Source organism: Myripristis murdjan, chromosome 13, assembly GCF_902150065.1.
Source record: "Myripristis murdjan chromosome 13, fMyrMur1.1, whole genome shotgun sequence".
Lineage (NCBI taxonomy): Eukaryota > Metazoa > Chordata > Actinopteri > Holocentriformes > Holocentridae > Myripristis > Myripristis murdjan.
Window position 1 is genome coordinate 19678066 of NC_043992.1, and position 24712 is coordinate 19702777.

The 24712-nt window shown below is 43.4% G+C and overlaps 2 protein-coding genes across 2 annotated transcripts in view; one reads left to right on the forward strand and one right to left on the reverse strand.

Annotated features, from left to right (window-relative positions):
* Positions 1-204: 204 nt before the first annotated feature.
* tnfrsf19 (tumor necrosis factor receptor superfamily, member 19) lies at positions 205-20473 on the forward strand. Its single transcript, XM_030066995.1, has 10 exons — positions 205-224; positions 935-1026; positions 1774-1887; positions 6909-7087; positions 7391-7476; positions 16397-16561; positions 16732-16857; positions 17461-17563; positions 18393-18700; positions 19715-20473. The coding sequence occupies exons 2-9, from the start codon at positions 961-963 to the stop codon at positions 18694-18696; spliced, it is 1143 nt and encodes a 380-aa protein (XP_029922855.1). The 5' UTR covers positions 205-224; positions 935-960; the 3' UTR covers positions 18697-18700; positions 19715-20473.
* Positions 20474-21803: 1330 nt separating this feature from the next.
* The window catches only part of LOC115370128 (mitochondrial intermediate peptidase), a 30291-nt gene continuing 27382 nt past the window's right edge, over positions 21804-24712 (reverse strand). The window contains exon 19 of the mRNA XM_030066994.1: positions 21804-22594. Coding sequence (XP_029922854.1) covers positions 22494-22594 — 101 coding nt within the window. The 3' untranslated portion in view covers positions 21804-22493. The remainder of the gene's footprint in view (positions 22595-24712) is intronic.

Here is a 24712-nt window from a genome sequence, read left to right on the forward strand (position 1 = left end):
CCTGCTCGCTCACCGGGGATCACACACGCAGCCTTTAGATCCATAACCATCCGCCTTTCGCCTTTGATCTCCGCGTCGATTTTTGTTCTCGATCCGGTGGTTTTCAGTCGGACGGGGGCCGGACTGACATGGTGTGGAGCCCGGTGCACAAACCACACCGCGGCTCTCACCGGTCTCAACGCGATTTTTAAGACCTGCACGCATCTTTTTTTTTTTTTAAGCAGGTAAGATCTTTTCAGCTGCTGGCTTTGATTTTCTGGGATATCACGGCGATTCCCCCGACTAATAAAAACTCCATGAGTGATTTTAGGAGATAATAGACAGACAGAAGAGCGAAGCTGTGCCACTTACAGGAATATTATAGGAATGCTGCAGATTACTACAGCAGATTGAAGGCTGTAAACTATTGGTAGCAGTATAGTGATCTTTAACTGGGGATGTTGTGCGTTATATTAGGTTGTTAGGTCAATACATCATGTCATATGAGAAAATAGGCGCTATCTTCCTCATGTAGAAATATGGAAATGCCATCAAAGACTGCAGGATGTGTGTTAGAGTGCTGCACTGAGGGCTGGGCTGAACTGATTTTTACTATGCACTCTGCATCATCAACACAATAATCATTATTTTGAGCATAATTTGGTGAGCAAAACAAACACTTTGCCAGTAACAAGTGTCTGTAGTTTTTACTTGAGTTGCAGCTGGTGTGTGTGTGTGTGTGTGTGTGTGTGTGTGTGTGTGTGTGTGTTAGAATTGTGGCCATTTCTTGTTAAATAGCTGCCTACTTTCTTTACATTGAGGCTCCATTTTCAATAGCCTAGTGTTCATTTTGATTCAAGATAAAGTGTTTAGTGTGATACATAATTTATGTGAGCACACACAGAGATACTCCATGGTTGTACTTTATCTAGTGTTGCTGTATCTCTTTCCTCAGCTGCTCCCAACAAGTGGTCCATCACCATGGTCTGGATGCTTCAGCACAGCCTCTTCCTTATCCTGACCCTGCATATCATATATTCTGCTCTGGTAAGTGCATTATGACATTACTTTTGCCACACTTTAAAGAGCATTTATTCACTGTTTTTGAGCTTTCATAAGGGTTTGATTGCTCTTCACCCATCATTATGTTATTACTGTATAAATTGCCTGCTTAGGCCTTGTTATTATTTGCCTACCGTGCAAGGGAAAGGTACAACATACACAGACGGCATAGTTTTCTCTTCTAAGTTGCCATCCATACAGTCACATTCTCCTCATATTGTACCTATTTGTGAGATTCAAATGTGGATAGCTAAGGCTACACATTTTCCCATTTGCTTTTGCACATCCTGCACACATGCCCTTGAACCAGACTGTGACGCAGGCAACTCTGCAAACACTGTTGAATCCATAAAATTGTTGGCATCACACCAATGATGCTGCACATCCTGCATTATCTTCACTCACTGCACTGCTAGCCACACTCTAATCTCTTCTTTTAGCTGTCCCTGTCTATATTTTGTCTTGATTTGTTGCTCTTTTTACTTTGATTCTACTGCTGCAGCTCTGCAGTCTTCCCACAGGGATGATTAAAGTTTCAGCTCTTCTTTTCTCAGTAGTATCAAACTTGGTTTCAAGAGGAGTCTGTGGCAAAGGTTGAAACCCTCAAACGATTATAAAGGGGGTTATGATGCACGGCTCTGGATTCAGTCTGTTTTATCTGTTACTGATGAAAGCGGTGATGAAACACAGGAATCCCTAACCGGCCTTCACCAAATTACTGTCCCCTCTCAGGTTCCTGCGAGGGCCGAGGAGGAGACCAGAGAATGCAGAGAGCAGGAGTACAAGGACCAGTTTGGGAACTGTAAACCCTGCAAGCAGTGCGATGCAGGGCAGGAGCTATCAAAGGTTGGAACAAATTGCTTTTGAGCGCTATTCCATTTTATAAGATTCGACTTGAATGAACTGAAACTGAACTGATTCAAAACCCCAAATCTGTCTATAATACCTTGTTTACTCAACAGCAGCTTCTTCCGTAAAGGGAAAAAATGCAGCTGTTTATTTAGGAAAAGGAAAGTCTAAGTTACAAAAGAGGAACCAAAACAGGTCACTTGAATCACCCTGTAATTTCCTTGAGCTGAAAAAAACGTCACATGAATTATTCCAGCGGGAGGAAAAAAAAAAAAAACTCCAAAGAAGGGAAAATGTTTGGTTCATGAAAAGAATGGGCATCTCTGCTTAGAGAGGTGTATCTTATCCAGGGGACCAACATTATTTATTACTTCCTCTCTTTCATGGAGCGAGCAGCCAAGCCGCTATTAGCTTTTGTAGAACGCCGACCCTTCTTTAATCAGTCACACCCATACTTCTGACCTTCTGTAGCTGAATGGCTTCCATTGTTTTTCCCCTTAGCACCCTGTCCAAGTTATTGTCTTTGCTGTTTGAAGCAAGCCATGCCTAAGCTTGCTGCTCACTGGGTTATAGTGAGTACAGTCTTTTTCACCACTGTAGCCATGGGATTTGTGTGCTTTGTACAAACAGGCCTGTATGGTGTTAGTAAAAGTTGGTAAGCAAAGGCTTTCCTTTCTACCTGCAACTTATTCATCCATTTGTGCAGAGCAGGCAGTGTTGTAGTGGGTAAAGTATGACCTCTAGTCATCAGAAGACAAACAACCACAATTGTAAAAATATCAATTACCATTTATGAATGAATAAAATGGCAACTGATGGTATCATTTCCCTTAGAAGGCCAAATCTTCCTATAATTTGCATCAGTTTCCTGTTATTATGCTATAAAGTATACTATGCATTCACATAATAAAGGTTAAACTGTATTCTGCAAATGAAAAACGGGGTGAATTGAGTTTAAGTTGCTTTACACTCTGCTACATCCTTGAGTATGGGTGAAAAAACTCCATATCACCCTTGACATCTGTTGCACACATGCGTTTAAGCCTAGTTGCCTTTAATCTCCACACACAGAGACATGCACTCTGTGGTTGGTAATACGCTTCAGTAGTCCTCGTGTTCCTCTGCCAGCTCAACAGGCATGAATGCCGCTAGCCACCCTGGGGTCCTGGTTAATAATTGGCTGCCTCTTTCGTTCTCTGAGGGTAGTGGGATGCCGGCTCACAGTGGAGACCCGGGGCCATGCCCACAAACTTTCCCAGAGAAGGACTTGTGATCTGAGATCTGTAACCAAGACAATCTGTCCGTATCCTAAAAGGGAGAGCTGACTGTTGGGAAGGAAGCAGACTTTTGGAGTCCCTCTGTGTGGCTGCCATAGAGATCCCAGAGGAATGTGCCCCAGTTTGCTCTGGAAGTCTGCCTCTGGAAGCCTCTCTAAGGCAGGCTGACAAACATCAATTAGCTCCTCAACACTAACTGTAGCTAAAAGAACCACCCACACAGAGGAAACATCCTTTATAACCAATCCTTCTCTCTCTGTTTGTATTTTTCATTCCTACCGCGATAGCTTCTTACCTTGCACGGTAAGTTGCTTTGCTGCTGTGTCGTGTCGAGTGGGAGTGGACTGCTTTCCAGTGCACGCTGGAAACTTTTGCCATCGGCAAAAAAAAAAAAAAAAAAAAAAAAAAGCAAAATGCTTTGATGTGTCAAGATCATTGAAAGAGTGTAGCGTTTCCCCTCTGCCTCTCTCCCAGGGCAAAGGCCTGCTGGCATTGGAGAGAGAGAGAGAGACAGAAATTTACATTTCAGCTTTTTTTTTTTTATGCTATTGTCCAGAGTGAGTTACAGTGACTGCCTTAGTAGAGTGAGATTAAATTCCTGATTTTAAGGGCCAAAGCCAGCTATTTGTGTATTTCTAGAATGTGTGTAATAAACAAGTTCTAGTCAAGGCTGACAGAGCCAGGCAAGCTTCAATGTGTGTGTCTGTGTGTGTGAGAAAAAGGCATGTGTCATTATGTCTAGGGCAGCACAGCACATTAACAAACTCACATTGTTTTCTGGGTTGTTTCATTACCAGATCAGATGACTGGCCTCCCCCTGTAGACTCCTGTGATTCCCTGCTAATCTCAGAAGTATCTCTCCGTCTGAACATGCTTCAGGTCCCAGCCAGCTCTCCCCTCTCCGCGCTCCTCTCCCCTCCACGCGGCTGTTTTGCTTGGCAATCTTGCCCAAACTAGATCGAGAGATAGGATAGGGAAATGGGATGTTAAGCACCGTCTTTTTTGGACATATTTTGAGGTTAAATCATCTCAAAGGACAGTATGCAAAAGGAAAGACTGACACACTTGAATGCTGATTTGATTAGGATTTCACTTCTGGCTTGCCATGAAGGATTCAGATTCATGGTGAATACTGCAGGGTGTTTCATAGTTCAGGGCCATCATTTTCACTTGCCTTTTCAAAGATTTTATGTATTTGTTGTTTTCTTGCCGTTTTCTTGCATTTTTTTTTTTTGTTCCTGATGATACTCCCAATGAACAAATATTTTGGCCCATCTGATTCATTTGAATGGGGCAGGATATTCTAAAGGTCCTTTAACCATCAGCAGGGACGATTTAAACTCACTTAAACCAGCTTAACTTAGTTTAACCACATTTTCTTTTGTTAAGCAGAGTTTACTCATCCATTTTTGTTAAATTGGCCTAACTCTTATGAGGAAAATTCACACTTTACATCAGGGGAGGTAGTATCAGTTTTAGCTTTATTGGACAGTTCACTGTGGAGGTACACAAAGTCATGACATGAAGCAAAGGTCCAAGGCCAGATTTGAACCCTCATTGTGAAGAACCAAAGCAAGCTGAGGCCCCAAGATGCCCCTGAAACCTGTTTTCAGGAAAGTAGATTTCATATCTATTCTTTTGGTAATCCTACTGTCTGTCTATGATTAGTAGCTGCGATTTGGTTTACCCATCTTTTTATATAATAACTACCACATCACTGATTAGCAGGGGTGTGTTCTTTCTTTCATCGCCTACAACTAAGCTGAGTCAGCATAAGGTGTCCGCCCTGCTCAGCTTTGTTACCAGTGACAGAGGAGTGAAAGAGATCACTCCTTCATGTGCTGTGCTGCCTGAACAGAGGGGGAGCAGAAGTTGGCTCCACTGGCCTTTTGTTTCAGCGCCCTGACCTGCTCTGTGTACGTGGCACTGGCCCCCATCCTGCCATGTGGTGCCACATGGACAGAGCTTGTGCCAGGGCAGGGCTTAGCAGGGATGAATCCTCTCTGGGCCCCCTTCCTTCATCTGGAAGTGGGTCATACGGCCCCAAACCACTCTGCACTACCCTGCATGTTCCCTCAAGGCCAGGTTTCAGGGTTCAGCGCTGAGCCGCTATCCTCGATCTCTGCACTTGATTATCTCTTCAGGAAGGCAAGATCATGGCTTGCGACTATGAGCGGCCAAGCCTTCCTCGTTCTGTCTTTCCCCCTCTTTGTCACTCATCAACCGCCCACTCTCTCGCTCCGTGTCCACCCCCCTGCCCACCCACCCACCTCCACTGTTCCCTGGCCTGTCCTGCTGGAGAGAGCAGGGCCTTATATGGAGAGTTCATAACAACAGCTGCAATAGTCCAGCCTTAGCTGGTGCACCTCCGGCCAGGCCTGGTCCAAGGGTTCAATGTCAAGCTTCTACATGTTTGGCTGGAAGGAGCTAATTCCTCTTCTTTTTGCCCGACTCTGCGGTGCCATCACACGGTCACATCTTTGTCTCCTTTTTTTTTCGTTGTTTTTTCTTTTCTTGCCAGTCTGCTTTCCCAATCTCAACCCCCCCATCAGACTCTTGTGCCCACACATTCCAGTGTGACTGCATGCCCGGGCAGTGAAATGGGACACGGGCGAGGAGAGAAGAGAAGAGAGGAGCGCCCTGTTTGAAGCTGACCTTCACTTTAATGATATATGAGCCCTCCCCTCCCCTCCCGATCCATCCTCCCGGCTTGGGAATGCAGTGTGGCAACAGTGGGCAAACATTGGACAACAGGAGGGCAGCTGCTCCAGAGATGATGATCAATGAATGATGTCACCCATGCAAGGTCCTTTCACTCAGCATGGTGTACAGTGATATCAGCAGTAACGTAAATGTTGCTATGTCAGTTCAAAATCAAGGTCAGCGGCCTTGTGCTGTTGCCTCTGAATATATGGCACAGTGCTGAGTGGGACAGGAGACAAATAACATGCACATGCACTTCAGGCATATATGATCAGCAAATGAAATGGAAAGTGAAATAAATACTTAATTCAGTGTTTATTCCATTGGTAGTCTGGGTCATTTGAGTGGTATTCGTAAGGCATTATGTGTACCAAGCTAAAAATGTAATGTTTTTTTTTTTTTTTAATTATATTTTGATCATGGAAATCAATTTTTATTCCAAGTTCAACGGAGATATATCTTGCATTGTCAAGTTTCTGCTCAGTATAGGCAGCAAAATCCTCCCTAAGGTGGTTTAGCATTAAATCAGTCACACACAGTAGAAGGAAGCTGTGCTTTTTAAGTGCACTCTCTATTGTGGGATGCAAGAGGGGTATTCATCTTATTTTGTCCCCATACTTCTCCATAATCCTTGCCCCCTTAGTGAAGCGTTTCCTTTGCACACTGGCCTCTCAATCAACAGGACACTCACTGAGTCTGCTTGGAGAGGGAGTCACACAAAAACGCAGCAATAAACTTGCAATAATACAACAGTGGGTGTCCCCTAGGGCTTTTATTATTCAAATGCCTTGCCATTCTGGGTCTTGCAGCGGAAGGCCACTCATTCATATGGAGAGAGTCAGGGAGATTATTGCCAGTGTAAGATGGACTCTCAAAAGAAGCAGGCCATTGTTCTCTTCCGATCCTGCGAGCCAGGATCATTCTTTAATTCCAGACCCCTGGTAGTCCACATTCAGATGCCTTTTTCACCAGCTGTACCCCTCCCCAAACCACCAACCCACCTCTCAGCCAGGGTATTTCTCCTTTTAATCCCCCCAGGAATGTGGCTTTGGTTATGGAGAGGATGCCCGGTGCGTGCCCTGCCGGAGTAGTCGCTTCAAAGAGGACCGGAGCCTTCAGAAGTGCAAGCCCTGTCTGGACTGCGCGCTCATCAATCGTTTCCAGAAGGGTAACTGCTCCACCACCAGCAACGCCGTGTGTGGCGACTGTCTGCCCGGGTGAGAAGAGAGGCCGAATGCAATGTGCACTGAGCTCATACTTATCTTGCAATACAATCCCTATTTTTAATTGTTGTCAAGTGGCCATGGTGTAAACACGATAAGACACTCTTCAGTGTCCTGATACAGGAAATTAATGGAGGTGAATGTGAAGTCATTTGGATGCATAGGCTATTGAGGCCAGATATTTTCAGTACCCTTTTTGACAATTTTGCATGAGGTTATGATTTTGTGATTCAAACTAGCTCTCTACCCGTGCATAACAACTTTGAAGATCATAGTGTCATTCTGTGTTTTCAACAGGTATTATAGGAAGAAAAAATTGAGTGGTTTCCAGGACATGGAGTGTATACCCTGTGGGGACCCGCCGCCTCCCTACGAACCTCACTGTGAGCACCTCTCCTTTCTTTCTCTGCTTCTAACAGTTGGCCTGACATCAGTGGGACCTTCATTAATGTTCCCATGAGTGCAGGGTATTCACTTGCAGCCTAGAAAAAGTAACCTCACCTGTGATGCTTTCAGATGAGAAAACAAGGGAACACAATGGTCTGAAAGCAAACTTGACTAGCTGCCACACACAGTTGAACTCCTGACCAAATGCCGCGAGAACCAAAACCCAGGCAGCAATGCCACAACAAAGCACCTGCCCGCGTATAAAACATGCCAGCACACGGTCCTCAGAGCGATCAGAACCACAGCCCCTAATGGGTGGAGAAAGTCATAGCTGGTTCACTAAGTCTCTCTGAGCCAACTGACTATGCTATATATGCAAATAAATGGTTGGATTTACAAGCAGAGCAGTTTGAAGTTTACATAGATACTGTTAGCATAATAGCAGCTTTGGACTGGATTACTTCAGCTAAGTCCATGTTGCTTCATCTCTCTGTTTGGACTAAATCAAGAAATATCCTTAAATACAAATTCTGTTGGTATTGCACAACAAAAACAGTTTCAAGGGTGTTTTTCTCCTGCCTGTATTCCAAGACATGGAAGTTGCCCCCAGGTCTTTACTCTAACCTTAGCCACACTAAAGCCTTGCTTAACTTTAACTATCTCTAACCTCATTCCTAAACTTAACCATCTGGTTTCATGGGCCAGTCACAGCACTGCTGCCAGGAGTACAAGGTGGGGAAAATGTCTGTTTATGTAACATTAGTTAAACTATCAAACTGCTGTATATATTTTTGTAATGAGTGTAAAATGTAACACTAGAGTAGGCACACCACCAGTGGATCCTCATTCAAGTGGGATAATTTACTGCCACTTTGCAGAGAACCATTATGCAAAAAGAGGAAGGCAGGATGGAGTACAGTATGTTCTCAAAGCATGGTTCCAATTCCAGGAGACTACAGATCCAATTAACTTCTTTTTTCCCCAGCCATTACCAGTAGTTAAGTACAACCTTATGATTTCAGGTTTCCGCATAAAGTGAACAGGCTAGTGAACTTATACCTTTGGTAATTGAGTGTGACTTCCTGATGGCAGTGGAGGCTGCAGCTGTTTCTGAGGAGGCTTTTGGCAGCACGAGCACCGGAGGGGTCCCAGCCAGGTTTAGCACCCCTCTGTTAAATAAATGGAGACGGCCCTGGGACAACTCGCAAAAAAAAAAAAAAAAAAAAATTGTTTACTCTCTGCTCACATCCCCTCCAGATGCAAAGAGTCGTGATTTTGTCAGAGCGTCCATCATCGTGCAGCGTGTTTGGATTTTCAGCTCAGTCTCTTTCAGTGTAAGCTGAGTTACTAGATTTTTTTCGCCCCCTTATTTTGTGAGAGGCAGCATTACACAGGCTGTGGGACAACTGGCCTCTTTCTGTCTGCCTGTCTGTTCATCTGTGCAGCTTCCCGTTTTGATACTGGAGGAGGCCCACGAAACAAAATGGCCATTGTGTCCCGACATAGCCGGTTGTTAGTTCTTACAGGGACTCTCGGTGGAGCGTTTCCAAATGTTTGAAAGTCTTGCTCCCTCCCTCCAGTGTTATCTTGCAGAGGGTGGTGAAAACTTAAAGGGCAGATCATTCTTATAGGCCACACTGGCCCGGGGCAACGGTGCAGCTGTGCAAGGGAGGCGGTTGCTGTCTGGGGTGGACTGTAAATCTTAACCCCCACCTCCCCCTCCCCTTCTCCTGGTCGGTTTCTGGAGCCGAGTAAAAATGAGATTGTGTTTTATGGATTCTTTCAGCCTCTTTAATGTGTTTCATCTGCTGTAGTTTTTCACTGTCACGGTAGATCTCTGAAAGCTGACTGGACCGTACTATCGCTCACACACACATGCAGATAGACCCACACGCGCGCACACACACACACACACACACACACACACACACAGAGTCCCAGCTCCTACATTTACCCCTTGCCTGTCTTGCTGTTATTACTCATTCCAACCAGATTTACGCGAGAGTCAGATGGGAATTTTATCTGCTGGGGTAATAAAGAAAACAATAGTGCAGCTTTGAGCTGGTTTTTCACTAACCAGCTCATGCTATTTAGTCTGGAAGCAAGCCATACAACATCAGTTCTCCTTGATATTTCAGACAGAATCTAGCCCTTTTTTAAAAAAAAAAAAGAAAAGAAAAGAAAAGAAAAGAAGAAAAGATACAAATGCCTCTGGTGTGCAGGGCAGTCATGTTACTGACAGTTGCCACTTATCACTTGTGTGAGCTACTGTAAGGCCTTTCCCAGAGACAGCCTGTGGCAATGACCAGCTGAACACACCGAAAGATGATCCGACAAACCTCTGCTGCCGCTGATAACCTCGAGGTTCCATCTTGTAAAGTGAAGAACTCTTAATCCCAACCTGCCCTCCCCCCCGTGTCGACCGACTTCAAAGGTTCCCTCAGTCTGCTTTAACCACAGAATGCGCAGAACGTACTGGACATGGCAGCGTGCAGGAAATCATCTTAACGGTCTACCTGCGAGTCTGACAAGAGCCTTCAGTCTTACCAGTCGGCTTCCCCACAGCCATTCAGATGTCAGAAAAGCCGTGGCTGCAGCGATGGTTCCTCTGTGTACTCCAGCAGAGTTTATCCTCACCAGCTGTGGTAATCATTTATCAGTTACGCACTTATCAAAACCACAGCCTCATGGCGTTAATAATGTTTCAGCTGCCACATTAAAATCCGTAATGACGGTTATTAGCTGTTTTGCCATAAACACACCACCTTAGGTGCAACACATATGGAAATTATAAATCAGCGTGATAGGCATATCCTGTTTCAGCTGAACATGAGGCAAAATGATAACTTCATGTGTTGATAGAATTCCTGTAATACTTGTAATACACGCCTTTATCTGTATTGCACAATGTCACAGCAAGCAAGGGTTCAAAAGAGTTCTCAGTAAAGAGGAGTGTAATGTATTTGCATCTGGAAAGCTCGTTCTGTGAAAGAGGTTCCTGTGAGGTTAAACATATAAGGAAACATTTTTTTCCCCTTTTAACTGAAAGATTCATGATCAGAAGGATTAAGTGGATAACCGGTGCGGATTATTAGCCGCACCTTGGCTCTGTTATGACCTTGTGCTTTACCTAAACCCTTATTTCATTTCATAAATAGGCATTTTTTTTTCATATTTTTCAACATTTCCCCACACTTTGAAACCTGCTTGTACTATCGTCGACATCAAAGTGTGTTGTGCTGCTCATTGCTTTTCGATTCTGTCAGAAGATGGCATCAAATGTTCCCGTGACAGACACCCTCGTCTTCTGTGCTCTTTGACCCATCATACTGAACGTCTCCCTGCACGGTGCGCACAGCAGAGAGCACTGGGCCTCATGCAGCAGCTGCTCTGAAGAAGAAATTTCTTCTTGCACAGTTTTCATTAAGATTCTGACATTCACCAGTGTTTTCTTATTGTGATTTGTTCTTGGGTACGAACAGAATTAATTTTACATTATTTTACCAAGTATTATGGTCTTATTGAATAAAGACTAACACAAAGACTATACTAACATATTTTTAGAGCTACAGATTTGCTATCAAAACATTTTTTTCCTCATCAGATGTGCGCCCTTGTTCAGATATACATTCACTGAATGAGTAATAGCATCTCATGCATCATTTTTTCTGCTCCTTTATATCCACCACGTTAATAAATATAGCAGCTTTGGTGTTCACTTCCTGCAGCAGGGCCCCCACTACAAAGCTATGTTTCTTTTTTTTTTTTAATGTTTGAAGTCCAGTGCCCCACCCTCTTCAGACTTTTGTGTGGGCAGTCTCAACTTCTCTCAGCTTGATCAGCTTGTGTGTGTGCAGCACACTGCTCTGCAGTCCCACGCCCTTTTATGGGGATTGATGAGTGTTTACCTCTGCTAACCAGGATCAACAGGCCTGTGCTTTCATTTTACGAGCACATCGGGACTCATCATCACAAGAACACAGATGCGAATAATGCAGCAGCTGAAGTGCCCATAATGAGTCTCACGTAGACTTTTGTGAGGAACCTGCTCAAGATGGTGATGGTGAATGAGGCCCATAGTGTGCACTGGTATTGGCAGATGGAAATTTAAAGGTGCACTACACCAAATTACCATGGGTTGTATTAGGTGAGGACAAAAATCAAGGAATTAACATGGAATTTATCAGCAAGTCGGGCTAATAATGAGCACCATGTAGACTTAACCATCATCATTTTGTTCTTATTCCACGTTTTTTGTCAGCTGAGTCTAAGCTAAGTTGATAACACGAATGCAACAGTGTCTTGAATACTTTAATTTTCTGTCCAGAACAATCAGCTTTTCATAACATTAAAATGAGTTTGTCTCTAATGTGATTCAAAATTATTCTCATGTGCTGTTTACCACCACCACCTGAGCCATACTATTGTTTGTGGTAGGACAGTGGTCTGCCTCTGGAGGTTTGTCCAGCCCCGTCAAACACTCCTCACCAATGCAAAGTAGTGCCTCTTTTTATTTGAAGTATCCCTTGAGTTTGGCATTCCATAAAGTCAACAGGCAGAGAGCGAATCAAAGGCTGTGGTTTATTGGCAGCGTGCGGTGTAGAGATAACATCAGCAGGTGAGCTCTCCTCAATGCTCCAGTGTTGATGTTTGCTGCAGCTGCTGGGTCCTGATAACACGCTGACATGCTTCAGTAGTGTTGGGGTAGAGGATGCTCACCTTGGATGAGTTTGACCTTAACAACTGAGGCCAAAAAGTCTTAACTGGTCCGGTTTCACTGGTCTTAGTGTTCACCAATCCAGTTCTACACCAGAACAAGTGAAAACTAGCTTTTAGCAATTCACAGCACATCGCAGTGTCTTCGCAAGACGCCCAACTTGAGTTTTCTGTGACTGTCACTGGCAGTGTGTTTTTTTGGCAAAACCATTTATTGAGAGGACAAACGAGTTGGAGAAGAAATATCTAAGCGGACGAGGCTATGCTTTACCAGTGACTGTATGTCTACCTTATTCAAGGGCTAATCTCATCAGACAGTCAACCACATGTGCTTACAAAATCCAACAACACACTGGACCAGGAGCTGCCAGGACCAGGAAGAGAAGTAGCCAGTTTATAGGAGTTTCACTATTTAACATTGCAGGGGCTGCAACTAATTATTATATCTGATTATTGCTGATTAACCCATCTATTATTTGTCATGTTGTCGATTAGTCATTTAATCTAGAAAGTGTCAAAAATAATGACAAAAGGGCATCAGAAGTTCAACGATCAAAATTATAAATTATTAATTTTCTGCTCAACTAACTAATTAATTGACCGTCATTAATTAGCCGTAACTGTTTCAGTACTAGACACTGGCTATAACTGAAAACACTGAGTTGTGATAATGGGCCCTATTTCTCACCTAAAAGCACCCTAAAGTACTTTCAAGTGCTCAAACAGGTGTCAAAAAGTACAAACATGTTCAAAGAATTACCAAAATGTAACCAAAACTTCCCAGATGTGCCCAAAAGTACCCCAAATTAACCACGTTGGGATACATGGAGTACCTTTGGGTGATAAGTAGGATATAGCAAGCATCAAAATACTATGTACAATCTGTTTGTTATAGTTGTACATGACCATAGCTACGGAGTGAGAACGAAAAAAGGAGTTTGTGTCTGTGGATCTGAACTTGGAGGTAGGAACAATTTTCTGATCACAAAGCACTTGATGCTGCCAAAGGCGAAATACCTGCCTTGACATCACTGATTGAGGTGTGGCAGCTGAGAGTTTCAGCCCAGAGAGCGGAGCAAGAACAATGCAGGACTTAATCCTTAATTAATAAACCGTTGAAAGCCATGTATTCATCATGATTATGGCTCAAAAAAAAAAAAAAAACATGATTAAGTGCAGATTGTAAATGTAAAACAAAGGAAAACAGTTGCCAGACCTCAACATCAAACATATTTGTGTGTTTATTAGTTAAAAAAAAAAAATGTTAATCTCTTCCAACCACCATCGAGGCCGCTTGTATTCTGATGCTGGTAAAGTAAACAGATGATTACTGGTCATCTTAGCTGCTGGTTAGAAGAAACACACGTTTGTTCATATCTCAGCAGGAAACAGGACTGATTTGGTCATGAGCAGGTTGAATATTTAATTCTTAGAGGATAAATATACTTAAATACACATTTTTTTCTCCTTAAAAAACACACACACACAAAAAAAAAATGCAAAATGATTTGAGTAGTTGCCGTGTGTTCATCAGTGATTGCTTTTGAAAACTATTAGAGAAAGTGTTCAGTCTTTTATTGTGATAGTTTGGAAGATTTCTCTCCACTGAAATGTCCTAATCTTGTTTTAAAAAGAAAAGATCACTCAGTTTGTGACAATATATATTTCAGTGCTTATAATAAAACGCTTATATATTGTGCCCTCTGGGTCCGACTGGATTTCGGAGCGTTGCTATGAGTTTTTTTTCCTCTCTCCTCCTCTCTAAAGGAATGTTAAAATACCCTTATCCCCTATCTGGCTGAATAAAAAAACTGCCCAAAGCTAAAGTAATGTTTACATTGCATAACAAAGAGCTCTTGGATGTGAAAAGGCTGAACCCAGTTCCCTTTATGATTAATGTACCGAAAAGCAAACAGCGATAGAGGGGGAGGGGGGGGCAAACTGAAAAAGATTTTCTCAAACAAAAAGTCATTTATTATATTTGCTATATTCATCTTACAATCTCGCACAATTGGTTTCTCTGCTGAATGGCGGGTGAGCAGTCAGTGGTTTTCATTGTGCAGCGCAGGCATGCTACCTGTTCTGGTTACCTTGTTTGTTCTGCATAAACCTGCACCCATTCTGCCATGGATACATTGATCTTTTTTTAAGGTCACCATTATTATATTTAATTACCGATAAAGATCACAGACAATTATTTTAATCTACGTGGCCTCAGAGCCATGTAGATTAAAAGATATAGATGTCAGTCAATGTAAGAACAGAGGCGTGTTATTTCTATAGCTGAGGACAACCCGCCTCCCTCGCAGCTTTTATAAACTAGCCAGGATTTTAATGTAACATCTGACAAGCTGATGTGAAGCGAGGCAGCAGCTTTGAATTTGACGGCTGCCTGTCTCAGCTTTTACGCCCATTTTATTTCACTTTGAAGCCTCTGAAACCTGGATGGAGGTCAGATTTCTTGTGTTTCAACCTTAAACCCTTTGAAACTGAAATTTGCATGTAATTAGTAGTTCAAGAGAATGACCTGGAAATTGGAAAAAAGAACTGGAAAATTTGAAAGAGAGAGAGAGAGAGAGAGAGAAAGAGAGAGAGAGAGATTTTGCATCATTTCATGTGAAGTTGCTCATCACCTTTTTCCAGTGTTTTTGAAAGAAAGCAAATGAATCTGCTCACGTTTCAAAGGGTTAATACGGGGTGTCAAGAAAAAAAAACAAAGAATAGCATTTTTCTTTGCATCTTTGTTTTCTTTTTTTGATAAACAGCTGTGCAGACCTCAGTTATTTGCTGCCACAGATAGTGCTACCTTTGAATTTCCCCACAGTAAACCCCTTCCTCCAGGTAACCCCAGAGAGCAGAAACAACCTGTTAATGTGACGGCTCGTCCAGACGCTTCAGCCTCCCTGCAGAGCTGCTTTCAGTCCGAGCCAGACAACGCTGCTGTACGTTTGGAAAATGATCCCAGTTACAGCTGTGCAGCAGTCATCTCCTCTCCAGTTTAATTCATTTTCAGTTGGAGCTGTATATCCGTATGACATCAGCCAGCAGCGTGTGGGATAAACTCCCCACAGTTGCTTCTAGTATATAAACAGAAGTGATTTCTCTCTAATAGAGAGTGATGTGTTCTAGGCTATGAAAACAACATGCCTGAAGGCTGAAAGTGAGCGGTATTTTCCCCTTGAGTATGTATTGTTGGATTAACCTGATTTCATTACTCTTCTGTTAACTTTGGCAAAGACCTGCGGGGATAATTACATGTGCAAGAAGGCAGTTTTTAAAACAGAGTGCCAGTTCATCATCTGTCTTGAGCTGTGATATACAGCATTAAGCCGCATTAAGCCCTGATGTTCCATATTAGTGGGAACTTGTGCAACGAGGTCTTGATAGGCGAGTGTGTCAACAGTCCCGGGGGTGTTCAAAGGGGCGGCGCAAACAGTGACATCACATGCAACACCCCCTCCCACCCCACCCTGACTCCTCCCCCCATGCAGGCTGAGAACTGGGGGAACAGCATCTGAATCATGAAAACCAGCTCGTATACGCAACACACCACCGCAGACACAATGACACACAAAGCATGAAAACGCACATTGTCTCCTCTCATCTTTGTTTTTCTCAGCTGCTTTCACACACTCGACCCGTTTTAAAACACATGACCAGAATGTCTGCCTCTTGCCTTGATCGCAGACTTTTAATGATGGGGCTGTGTGAGTAGCAGTTGAGGGCGTTATGACCCGAGGCCAAGGGGAAGAAATGTCTGTGAAGTCGTCCTGTGCTGTGTGGAAAGAGACTGAGGCAGATAAACAGAGGACCCACCCTTGTGCTTTCTCTTTGAACTGATTTTTATTTGATGGTAGCGACGACATGAGGCCTCTGAGCAAAAAAATGGGATAATTTGTCTCACATTACGTCTTACCTGGGCGAAAGCTTGAATATGATTTGCTGGACTGGGTTTAATAATGTGAGGAAACTGCGCCTCGTCATGTGTTATACCTTATCACCCTCCATGCAAGACCAGCTGCACAGTCTGTGTCAAATTATGCTGTTAATGTGGCATAATGTTAACACCTTGCAATAAACCGCAGAGGTTCAAAGTTGCGACAAATTCCTTATCACAGAATCTGTCGACAGTTCACGCTCTTTCCAGTTGTATTTCCTCACTTTCTTACTGGTGCCAACTCCCTTCACTTTTCTTGGCAGGCAGCGGGCGTGTGAACCTGGTGCCACTGCCCTCGGCCGGGACCAGTCCCCGGGACATGGCCCTGGCCGCCGTCATCTGCAGCGCTCTGGCCACCGTGCTGCTGGCCCTGCTGGTCCTCTGTGTCATCTACTGCAAGAGACAACTGCTGGAGAAGAAGCCCAGCGGTGAGTCACCACAATGCATGGATACAAGCCTTTCAGATATTTGTTGTCCCACAAAAAGGATATCTATGTAAAGGATCAGATTTCTTACCCAAGAGGGTTTATGAGCTGCCTGGGTAGAGCAGCTGACTGTGCTCCAGTGTTGACCATGTTCAATATCTTTTTCTCCCCAGCGTCTCTGAGGTCCCAGGACGGTCCCTACAGTGGAGCAGAGCTGTCTTGCCTGGACCGGTGCCGCCTCCATGACTTCCCCCAGAGACCGTGCTGCCAGTGTCACCTGGGACCCGGACACACCTGTGGTACGCTGTTTTTTTTTTTTAGACTTAAGGGTTCACATTGCCACGGTGTCGAGGCATCACACAGATGTTGACATTCACAGAAACAGCTCCGAAGGCTCTGTTACATTGGCAATGCCTCTATTGTTTGTGCTGACTTTTCCCGGAGCTGCCTAGACACAAAGGCATTACGATAACATCAGTGGAATGAAGACAGTGCGCCCTTAAAGTGGAAGAAAAACCTGTTGGTAAATACAAGTGGTAGTACTGTAATTCTACACTACATTGCCCCCATCCATTATGGCCTTAGTTTTGCAGACACTTCACTAGACTACTACTGCAGCTATACCAGCATCATGCCTCAAGATTGTCTCTACCTTTGAGCTCTTTTTACTTTTTTGTGCGCTGAGCTATGCTGCAGGACAGCTTCTGAATTCAATAGTGTAGTTACCAATTCAATTTCAATGGTGCAGTCAAGCTACACAAGCACCCCAAGCCTCATCAGGCCTCATCTTGCCTTTTTGCTTAGACTGCAAGGACAGTTTCCTCTGGCGATGGTGAATGGTGATGTTTCCTCTTTGTTTACATGTACCCAATGCTGTCTTGGCGTGTTTGTGTGATATCCAGGTCCAGTCCACCTGATCCCATCCCTGTGCTGCGATGAGAGCTGCAGTCTGGGCCGCAGCCGTGACAACAGCCCCTTCCAGTCCCAGATGAGCTTCAATGACGGGTGAGAAAAGTTTCTGCTGAAAATCACATGTTCATGAGGACGAGCATGCACATCACAAATCCCCACGCTGACCCAGAGAGGGGAGACTTTATCTAAGGGAACTTTAGGCTGCAATAAAGGCCGTAATTTCTGTTCATCCTGATGGAATTACAAGTATCTCTCTGTAATTCTAGAACTAGAGAACTAGAGAACTAGAAACTGCTCTATTTTAATGTATATGCACTGTAAATTAGTGGCTATATGTGCTCAACATACTATATGCTACTTAATGGACACCATTATCCATATAGCATATTCCATGTATCTGTGATGCAAGCAGTACCATGTGGCTTTGTACTCTACCTTTGGTACGCCTGGAGAAAACCTAGAAACAGTAGGCAAGTAAACACTAAACCACTGCTCCTCTGCCTCGGGGGTTTGCTTTCCTGTTCACACCTCAGCTTCAAAACAGGAAAGAGGGGACAGTGGGAAAGCTGGCCTTGCTGTGGTTCTAAATCTTGACGTCTTATTCTATGAAATATTCTTCCACACAAAATATATTTAAGACCAAATCCAAGCCACAGATGCCCTTCATGAGAAAATGGATCCTGAAGCCAAGATTAACTTTCATGTCCAGTTTTTTGTGGTACAACTAAAAAGCTCAGGCAAACTTGCATCTGAGGTTGAATGCAATAGATGTAATTTCATGTGGCTAACAATATCCTTTGAAACGATGGAATCACAATGGAATCCGGGCTGCCAAGAGGTTTGTCTCTCCAAGGCCGCGGTTGGACATTGCACACAGAGGTTTCATGGTGCTAACCCCAGCCCTGCCTGTTCTGCTTCCCAGAAACGCAAACCCTGACGAGGGAAGCGCCCCGATCCATCTGGGAGAACATCCAGAGTCCATCTCCAGAGAGACCGGCGGGATGTGGCAGAACTCTGACTGCTCCGACAGTTTTGGACTTCCCCGCTGCAGCCCAGAGCCTGCAGAGCGACTGGAGGTGGAAGGGGAGGAAGAAGAGGGAGAGGCGGAAGAGGAAGAGCCCAGATCAAGGGAGAATGTCCTGGAGAATTCATCTGACCGGACCAGAGGAAGCTACGGTGAAGCTCTGACAGATGTGCTTCTTCCCAAGCAGCACCCATCATCTTAAGAAGGTCAGTGAAAAACATGAGAAATCCAAGTCACAAAGTTCAGGAATGGTGATCTTTCACATTTTCCCCCAGTTTCTTTTTTTTCCCCCTGAATTTAATTCCAGTTGGTCTATGAATCTCTGGTCTGCTCTTCTTGTTGCTGTTGTTTCTTGGTTACCTCTCCCTGATTTTGTGACCCTGTAACATTTTTTTTTATCATGTCCATCTGAATGGATACTGCTATTCTATGCAATTAGCCTTGTCTTGCATTTTAGTTGTGAACAAAGTTTTGAAACCAATGCACATCTTTCTAGGAGCAGTGTGAGTCCTTTTCTCTTTGGTTTTCTGATTCCCCAAAATTTTCTCATGGGAGGATGCTGTTTTCCTGAGAACATCTCCGAATATCATTTGAATTGATTTACAAATGTTTTGCTTGGTGAGTTAAGACACTTTCTTGGCATTTCACCTTAGTAGCTCAAACCAATGAGTGATCCTCAACACCCTGATTGTTTACTGTGCAAAGCAAAGAGGCAAGAGGGTGAGAGCAAACAGTCTTACGCCAGGGGAAACTAAAGGCTTTGAGTAAACTGTGCCTTGAAAGGACTGAACTGCAAAGAAGAAAAATCAAGGCTTTTTGCACTTTCAAAAATATTGAGAAAGTACAAATACAAACACAAACAGAATTCCCCAAGGGAGATTTAACTGCTAACAAGAGGCTCCAGGGCAGCCTCGCTGACATGATTCAGTGCGGGGAAATGGGCTGAGACAGAGGCAGCATCCATATAGTTTTAGTGGAGCAATTCTTTTACAACTCTTGGACTCCTTTTGATTGACAGGGACAGTGGTGTGTGTGTTTGCGTGTCCATGGAAAGTGGAGTCTGGCTGGTTAAAGAAACAGAGATAGTGCGAAGCAGCATCCATGCCCAGGCCTTTGATGTAGCCAAGATGATGCTGTTTTAAGTCGACCCCCGACCGGTTCTCGGCAGATAAATTACTCATGATTCCGTTTGTGTGTTGCACCACTTTCTCTCTTTCCAGGATGACATGGATTTCTTTGGCTTGCGTTCCACCCTTGAACCACCCCGGACTCTACAATTGCAACGGTCAGATCCTGTTTCAGATTACCGCTCGCCCCCACACAGACTGCACCAGCCGTTCTCAAATGTGGCCACACCGCCTCTTTCAAATGCCTGCTGCTGACCTCGGAGCCCCTCATCGTCAAAGGAACAGAATATGTACATAAAGGCAGAAAAAGGCATCGCTGGGGAAGAGTAAAGCACGAGGGGAAAGGTGTACAGAGATACAAAACAGAATGTGAGCTCGCTGGTCCAGAAGGTGAAATCGAATGAAGTTCAAATGATGACAAGGAGGAGTATTTGACTGATTATTATGAATCAAAGTGAATAAGAGCAGGCGTCTGCTCTGCGTCAAGAATGTCTTGCATCTTCACATGTAGGAGAAGAGAAACTGTACCACAGATCTAGCGGTTGGTGTTTTATGAAGCTTTTTGTTTGTAAAAACGATAAAAGTTGTAAATTCAAGGCGTGAAGAAAAGTGTCAAAAAGTGATATGTTGCACACTGAAGACAATCTAGATAATATGGAACAAGTTAAGACAATGAGGAATGTTTATGTGATAAATTTGTTGTAGATACTGTAAAATAGTAAATAGGTCACTATTTTTGTAACATAGGCATGACTGACCATGTCCCTTCCATTGTAGTATTACTGGTTGTGAATGGTCACTTCCACATTTTATCTTTTTACGTATTTGTAAATAAAACACTTAAAGTACCAATTCTGAGTAATTTGCTTTTCTTCTTCATTTCTTATAAAATTCATAAGGTACACATATCACAACATTACCTCCATTAAAGCCACACAGGGTCCCCACTGAGGTTCACAAACCAAGATAAAATTTGCTTTAAGTTAAAAATGTGATGACAATTGAGCCATCTTGGACTTGGACATCTTGAATGTATGGGGACACAGCAGGCCACATGTGGTTAGTCACCCAGCTCGTTTGCTCTGATGGTGTGTTCACACCTTCACCCGCCATGTGAAGCTGTTCCTATAGCTGCTTGCCCCAGGTCTCACATCCATGTGAGACAAGTAAGGACAATGTTACATGGAACAGCTGCAATCCCAGCTCGGCTGGTAATTATGGTCTGAATCTGTTGAAACAGATGCAACACCGCTTAAGACACTGAGGTTGAAGCAGGCTCTTTGGTCTGGAGTGCGGTCCGTGTGAATCCAAAGAATTCCTTTTAAAATCAAGTGAGAAGGCACCCAAGGCTGTGTTACAGTAGTCTTTCAGCAGCCAAGAGGTGGTGTTTGGTGAACCCTCTTAGTTGTAAAAATAACTGTAAACCTCTGGCTTGAGAGTGTTATTGCTTTATAAAATGGTTGTGCCAAAAAAATAGGGAATGCTGTTGTTCAATCACTAATACTTTGCCAAATATATTTAGGGCCCTCGCCTCTCTGGTTTAATGTTATTCTTACACCAAACAGTGTAGTTACAGAGCAGCCGCTCAACCACATGGCAGCTGTTTGCACATCAAAGGAAAAATCACTCCCCAGGTAACAGTGTTGTACATCATTAATCTGTGATGTTTAATGCATTCCAGGAGTTATTTTCTGATGAGGTGCTGTACTTCACTTTATTAGTGTGCCCATTTTCTTTCAAAGTCCTGCATTTGCTTTTAGGTTTCCCTGAATGACTTTCAAACAATCAGAATTAAGGACTGGATCTACATGACTTACAGCGGAGAATTCACAACATGAGGTGACCCAGGAGGTGCTGGATCCTTCCCTCTGAACCTCCACTGCTCTTGGCCCCTCACCTGCCCCTTCCTTCACAGAAACTCTTAGACGAAACACAGGAAGTAGTATTGGTTTAAAGCTAAAAGACAGACCGAACGACAGGGAGAACATATTTTGTGTGTTTCCTTGCTTTGATCTGATAAGGAACTAATGATGTCTTGCTCATACGTGAGCTGAAATTGATATTTGAGACTTGTGTACATCAGTAGTGGGTATAATCCCTGAGAATTTAGACAAGCGTCAATTACATTTACAGTCATTTACAAACAGGGTAACTGTTTCCCACTCCAAAAATCACAAAATGATGCAGTAAAACAAACAAACAAACAAAAAACTAATCTATTTGTGGAATTTACAGTGACACATTTTTTTTTTTTTTACATTTCACAATAATATGTTTCATCTTTTCTACTGTCATGGTGAGCACTGACAAAAAGTAAATAAAAGTATGTACAGAAACATAACCATTCTGGACTTTAAACATCTGACATTGTCGCACTTATGAAATAAAATTTTTAACATACTGTTATTATTTGTAATAATTAACCTTAGTGATGACACAACGGATACCAGAGCAATGGTACAGAGCTGTGGAGGGGACGGGACTCTCCACAGGCTAAAACATATATTTATGCAGGCACACATTATGTCGGCCATCCAGGAGCTTGTAGGGTCCACAAAAACAGAATGCTAACACTGATAATGCTGGTTAGCATTACAAACTGAGCAGTTCTTAACATAATTCAGGTTAGTCAAAGCAGAGACAACCACAGATGTAAAAATCCCCAAGACTGACTTCAAGACAGGCTAACACAAATATAAAAGAGATGGCAAGAATTTGTTCAAAGGAAAAAAAAAACCTGCATGAGGACGAGTGTGTACCTTGCTGGCGTGTTTAGCCCTACCGCTCTGTGGATATCTAAAGTGCTCTCCTTTTCCATTGTGAAGGTTGAAGTCCGTTTCCATGCCGACAGAAAAAAAAAAAAAACAACAACTCAGCTTTCAGAGTCCATGAGGAAGGTTTCAAAGTTTGGGTTGAGCTCAGACACCAGGGCATCCACAAAATCTTCAATGGTGGGTCGTCTCTGCAGCATCCCTGTCACACAGAAACACAAAGCGACAGTCTCAGGGTGTGTGTGCATTATAAAATCACGGCACTTGTGATGAAATGGAGAAGTTGTTGGTTTTTGGTGAAACATACAACATGCAATGTTGATTTTCATTAAGTGTGGCCATATATATTCTCCTGGCAGTGAAAACCATTAAAAAAGGCGATGGGAGCACAGAAAAAGCTTAGTGGACACACATCTTGAACAGGCCCACTTAAACCAGATGTTGATATGATCTCGCAAATCGTAAGTAGGTAACACCTTGAAATGTGATTTTCCTTAAACCTCTCCTTAAGCAGCTTCAGAGTAGTAGTAGTAGTAGTTCTTTATTCCAAGTAAGTAAAAACAAACAAAAAAAAAGAGAACTAATCATACAGTAATAGACAGACATAAAAATAAATAAACATAAAAATGAAAACAACACATAATGAGTTAATTTACATATTCTGTATCTGCTGGGTGCAGAGCCTCACTGAAGCTACATTACACTTACACTGAGTCAAATATGCAAACCCAAGATGCCATTGTTTTATGGCTTACTTCAAAGAGAAAATATCTAGATGTCTTGTGCATCATTTTATACACATTTCCTTGTAATTCAGCAGACCATGTTTGAGATCTCTAAAAACCTTGGCACCTCTAGCAGAATTTAAAATAAGGTTGTGTGAATCTGAGTAAAGTTCATACTTTTTGCCAGTAGGCAAAAAGTATGAAAGTGTGCCTTTTACAGGGTCAACAGGGAGCTGATGTTAAGCTTACAAACACACTTGACTACACAGTGGACTGTCACTGGTGCTGTAGAGTGAATATAACTGCGTTTACAGCCGTGGTGATCAAGTCCCAGGAATATCTGTCTGTTTTGAGAGCCTGTCTGATAGCTCATGCGTGGAGGGCTCTGTTGCTCGCTTTACAATTCCACTGCACGCCCGCTTTGAAGTCAGTTCATTTCCCCTTGTGTAGCTGCCAATGTAAATAGGCGCTCTCCCCCTCCCCCTCTTTCCTGCATGGGTCACCTCCAACACACACACACACACACACACAAACACGCACACATGCAAGCATGTCTACACAAGCATGCATGAATGGAGACGCAAAGAGTTTCACAAAGGGATCCAGAATGCACAAGAGCACGGGAACAACAGGAGACAGACAGTCAAACAGTCACTCTCACACACACACACACACACACACACACACACACATACACAAAGGATCCATCTCAGAGGAATTGCGGTCCTTGAACTGGCTCAGCAGGTAGAAACTGAGCTCTGGTTTGGCCTGGCCTACAGCGAAGCGCCTTTCATGCGAGCACCAGAGCAGGGATTATCATCTCCTCTTACCCACCAGTCGCACCCTGCCCCTTGGCTACAAGACGATACCAACACGCAGGGGTCCCTAACACACCGCAACCGCAGGGCCCATGGATCCAAGGGAACACGGCAACCACATGAAAGCGGTGATTTTGAATCATAAATGATAGCCCTAATTAAAGAGCTGTATGGTGTTTTCACTGTGACCTCTGTTGATGCAGTTGGCATTTGATGACCCTTTTAAAGTGAGGACCAAAATCCTATGAAAAACTCAATCACACATTAATACTGGGGATGAGTTATCCAGGGCAGCCTATCACATTGCACCTTGAAGCCCCTCACAGAAAGATGCTGCCTGATGTTGTAAGGCAATACAGTTTCCTGACAAGTGCATAGCACAGAGTGCTCGAGTGCTGCCGTCCTCGATGCTTTTCCAACATGAGGTCACGGTGTTAGCGGAGAGAGCGTAGCAGCTATTCTCACAGGATCAGACTTATATTCCTGCTTAGGTATGGACATCTTGATCTATAATTGGAGGTGTTATAAGTCGGGCTGGGCAATATATCAATGTTATATCAATTGAAACTAGACATCATCTGGGATTTTGGATAATATCGTGAAATGGCATCAGTGTTGTCTTCTCCTGGTTTTAAAGGCCACATTACAGTAAAAGGAAGTAATTTTCTTCGCTTATTAGAATATTTTTGCTGTTCTATTATTTTCCTGTGCCTGCTTGGTCATCATATACACAAAACTAATGACTGGTATCAAAAAATCTCTTATGTGAAAATACCC